The 4,892-nt window shown below is 41.8% G+C and overlaps 1 protein-coding gene across 1 annotated transcript; it reads left to right on the forward strand.

The window, feature by feature from the left end:
* The first annotated feature begins 641 nt into the window (after window positions 1-641).
* Window positions 642-1,918, forward strand: LOC122019103 (heavy metal-associated isoprenylated plant protein 7-like). The gene is made up of 2 exons (XM_042576610.1): window positions 642-1,128; window positions 1,328-1,918. The coding sequence occupies exons 1-2, from the start codon at window positions 886-888 to the stop codon at window positions 1,916-1,918; spliced, it is 834 nt and encodes a 277-aa protein (XP_042432544.1). The 5' UTR covers window positions 642-885.
* The last annotated feature ends 2,974 nt before the right edge of the window (window positions 1,919-4,892 follow it).

The following is a 4,892-nucleotide window of genomic DNA, read 5'->3' on the forward strand; positions in this document are numbered from 1 at the left end:
TAGATATCCCATTAAGCATGCATTGCATTGCATTGCTTTGATTTCTCGTAGAACAACAGCAAACCAGTGGAAAGATACGGTGGGAAATGTCAATAAATACGCTAGAGTCGATTCGTTCAAGGAGGGGAAGAACCTCGAACCATCCTCCGATCCTCTGCTCGTGCTTTTCTTTCCGGCGTGACAAGATGCTCGGCGTAGAGCGGTAGCTCCGTCGGATTGCGCAGGAAAGGAGGAGCTCCGGTCTGACCTTAGAGTATCGCGCGCCTTCCAAATGGTATCATTTTGCGGCTGGTTCAAGTCCAAGAGACGGGGACGGAGGGGGGAGGTCCAAAACCAATCGATGAGTTTTTTTTTAAAAAAAAACAAAATGTTTGGAAGATTCTGTTTGTGTTCCGGTAAGAATTTGAATGATTTTTACAATAATTATGTTGTGGCGTGGCGCAGGAGGAGGAGAAGCCGGAGGGGGAGAGAAGGACTTTGGTAGCGGCGGCTGAGGATGAGAATGCCAAGGGGAGTGATAAGGAGGAGGAGGAGGAAGAAGAAGAAGGCGAGAAAAATGTGGAGTCACCGTCTCTGCCTTCGGAGGAAGAGGAGTCCGAGGGCAATGGCGGGGAGGGGGACACGGAAGGCTACGGGGAGAACATAGTGGAAGCTCCGGTGGAAGTTAAACCCAAGGGCGGCAACGGGAAGAAGGAGAAGAAACAAAGGGGCAAGCAGGAAAAGAAGGAACCACCATCGCCTCCGGAGGAGATCGAGCTGCGCGTGTCCATGCACTGCGACGGCTGTGGCAGGAAGATCAGATGCGTCTTGAAGAGCTACGAAGGTACACCAATTCTACAATGAGCTTCGACCTTCAACATCTCCTCTGAAAACGATCGATGTTCCATGGCGGCAGGAGTGGCGGAGGTGGCGGCAGACGGGAGAGCGGTGAAAGGGAAGAAGCCCGCGGCCAGTCCTCTGAAGGTGGTGGAGCATCTCGAGAGGGAAACCGACAAGAAAGTGCAGCTACCGACTCCTCTACCACCTCCACAACCAGGGAAGAAGAAACCTAAAGCAAAAGATCAGCTGAAAAAGAAGAAGAAGAAAGAAGGAGAAGACAAGAAAGAAGAGGTTCCTAAGCAAAATCTTTAATCCGCTAATTAATCTCTGTTTTTCTCTTCGATCTCTTCTTCTCCTTTTCTCTAAACTTTTTGCCCCTTTTCTGCCGCCAAAGATTGTTGTAGCTTCATTCAAGTTTAAAATGCACTGCCCAGCCTGTGCTCAGAAGATCGCGAAGAAGATCTTAAAGATGCAAGGTTTTCCTCTGTCTCCTTCCCCTGTTCCATAGTTTCGCAAGCGGGCACAAAGGCTAGCTATGAAAAGCTCTGTGTATGCACAAACAGGTGTGGAGTCAGCGGAGGCGGACTGGGAGGCCTCCAAGGTGACGGTGAAGGGCGTCTTCACGGCCGAGAAGCTGGCGGGGTACGTGTACGAGAAGACGACGAAGTACGTGGTGGTGACGAGGGACGAGCCTGCAGCGGCGCCGGAGAAGGTTGAGGAAGAAACGAGCAGCGGAGGAGGCGAGGAAGAGGAGGACGAAAGTGGCGGCGCAGCTGATTTGTCAGGAGCTCAAGAGCAGGAGGAGGACGCCATTGATGAAGGCGAGGACGCTGAAGACGAGATGATCGATAAAAGTAGTGGAAAGGGCAAAGAGGCGATCGGGATGCAACCGACGACGAAGGTTGCGGAAGAAGAAGAACCGACATGGAACCAGCGTTGCCAACCGTGTTCAGCGTATGACACGAGGTTTCCGCCCAACGTCTGTCCTCTGTGTGGGAGAGGGTCGTTTTATTATCCTGTTCAAAATCAAGAGTATCCCGCTGCTGTGTTTCCACATCTCTTCAGCGATGAAAATCCCAATGCCTGCTCTTTGATGTAAAACAAAATAAAATTTAAAAAGACACCTGCTGTTATTATTAATTATTATTATTATTAATGATTATTATATTTTTTAAAATTAATTTTATTTTTGATGTTTTCATCTTTGATGAACATGGATCAATACGGGTTAACATCATGTTATATCAACTCCGTATCATTATTGTTATAATATACACAATTTATTTTTATCAATACTAGTTAGTCAATATTAAGTTATAGTAATTACGATTCTATAATTATTATAATTATGTAATAACAACGAGATTGTAGCTATTATAATTATGTATAAATTATGATATTGTAGTTGTTACGATAGCGTTTTGATGCAAGATGGTATAATTATTGTAGCTGTTATAAATTATGATAATGAAGGTCAAGTAGAGTCATTAGGGGAGCAAAAAAAGTCAAGATTGGCCTTCAACCTGATTTTCCTAGACTCCTTCGATTTGGTCTTCCCGACGCTTTCGACCCGGTCTATTCGACTCCTCCGATTTCATCTTCCTAGACTCCTTCATTCGGTCTATCCGATTCCTTCAATTCGGTCTACCCAACTCCTGCGATTTGGTCTACTCGACTCTTCCGACCCGGGCTACTTGACTCTTTCGACCTGAGCTACCCGACTCTTCCGACCGGAGCTACCCGACTCTTTCGACCTGGGCTACCTGACTCCCCCAACTCAGTCTCAACTCGATCAACTAGACTACCAAATTAAACATCATTCCCCTGGCTAGGGTCCACATCCTACATGACTCATTAAAAATGGGGGAGACGGCATAACCGTTCCACTCATGGGACTATTTATCTCGGAAAACATGGAAAATGCCTGTTGGTTGCTACTCGGAAAACCTAGAGGTTCCACTGTATAAAAATTTTGTACAAAGGTCTGAACATTTTCCTAGCTACCATGTGTTCTTTTAAATTAAATTTTGGATCGCCTGCGGAACTTAACACGTTTGATCCAAAACTTAATCTATTCGTTCTTTTAGGTTTTAACTTGGGTCTCCTGCGGAAGTTAACACGTTCGACCCAAATCACCTTAAGTTATTAATTCTATTAAATATTAATTTCCATAATTGGTTCCCAGTACTGACGTGGCGAGGCACATGACCTTCTTGGATATGGGAGCAACCACCACCGACTAGACAAAACCTTTTATAGAAAGCTAATATTTAATTTCCTAAAATAACTTTAGGTTAACCGAAAAGAACAATCAAATCACAAGGGAAAAAAACAAAACAAAAGAACACAACTTCGAAAAACATATTCGAAATACTAGAACGTAAGCCTCTTGTATTTGGTATTATTTCCGTAAATAACTAGCATGATGCGGAAAGGGAAAATTACTAGTTATACCTTCTAGAAAGACCTCTTGATCTTCTACCGTATTCCTCTTCTAACCTCGGACGTTGTGTGGGCAACGATCTTCCGAGATGAGAAACCACCAACCACATTCTTCTCCTCCTAGCTAGGTTCGGCCAACAATAAGGAAGCTTCACCAAGGAAGAAGATCAAAACACCAACCAAGCTCCAAGAGATGCTAGCTTTCTCTCCTCCTTCTTCTTCTTCTCCAAGTAGTATCCGGCCACCACAAGAGCTCCAAGGGGAGAGAGAGGTTCGGCCACCACAAGAGGAAGAGAGGGAGAGGATGATGGCCGGCCACACCAAAGAACAAAAAAGGGAGAGAAATAATAGAGGTTGTTCCAAGAAGGCACCCTCACCCCTTCTTTTATATTCCTTGGTCTAGGCAAATTAGGAAATTTAATTACAATAAAATTTCCTTAATTTCCTTGACATGATTTAATTGAGAAAAATAAAATAAAATTTCCCAATTAAACTACATTGGCCGGCCAAATCAAAAAATAAATTAGACAAGTTTTAATCAACAAATTAAAACTTCCTAATTTGTTTCCGGAAATTTTAAAAATAAAATTTCTCTTCAAAAATCTCTTCATGGTTGATAAAAGGAAATTTCTATAATTTTAATTTAACAACATGTGAATAATTTTTAAAGAGAAAATAAAATATCTCACCAATCTACAAATAAGGAAAGAGATTTAATCTCTTTCTTTAATCTTTTGTAGATCTTTTACAAGAGAGATATTTTAATTTTAATTCTCTTTAATAAATTATATCTTCCACATAATAAAAAATTAAAATTAAAATCCCTTTTAATTTAATATGGCCGACCCCTCTAGCTTGGGTTCAAGCTAGCCGTCCCTAGCTTGGTTCCCAAGCTAGCTTGGCCGGCCCCTATTAGGTGGGTATAGAAAGTGGGTATAGGTGGGTATAGTACTCTATAAATAAGAGGCTACGATAGGGACCGAGAGGAGGAATTGGTTTTGGTCTCCCGATAAAATTAAGCATCACGTGTTCGCCCCGAACACACAACTTAATTTTATCAATAATAATTCATTCCACTAGAGAACTATTATTGAACTACCGCACAAATCCCAAATTACATTTTTGGGCTCCTTCTTATTATGAGTGTGTTAGTCTCCCTGTGTTTAAGATATCGAATGTCCACTAATTAAGTGAGTTACTGACAACTCATTTAATTAATATCTTAGTCCAAGAGTAGTACCACTCAACCTTATCATCATGTTGGACTAAGTCCACCTGCAGGGTTTAACATGATAATCTTTATGAGCTCCTCTTGAGGACATTATCAACCTAGTATCTCTAGGACACAGTTTCCTTCTATAATCAACAACACACACTATAAGTGATACTATTTCCCAACTTATCGGGCTTATTGATTTATCGAACTAAATCTCACCCATTGATAAATTAAAGAAATAAATATCAAATATATGTGCTTGTTATTATATTAGGATTAAGAGCACACACTTCCATAATAACCGAGGTCTTTGTTTCTTTATAAAGTCAGTATAAAAGAAACGACCTCAAATGGTCCTACTCAATACACTCTAAGTGTACTAGTGTAATTATATAGTCAAGATAAACTAATTCCT

This window comes from Zingiber officinale, chromosome 9A, assembly GCF_018446385.1.
Source record: "Zingiber officinale cultivar Zhangliang chromosome 9A, Zo_v1.1, whole genome shotgun sequence".
NCBI classification, from domain to species: Eukaryota; Viridiplantae; Streptophyta; class Magnoliopsida; order Zingiberales; family Zingiberaceae; genus Zingiber; species Zingiber officinale.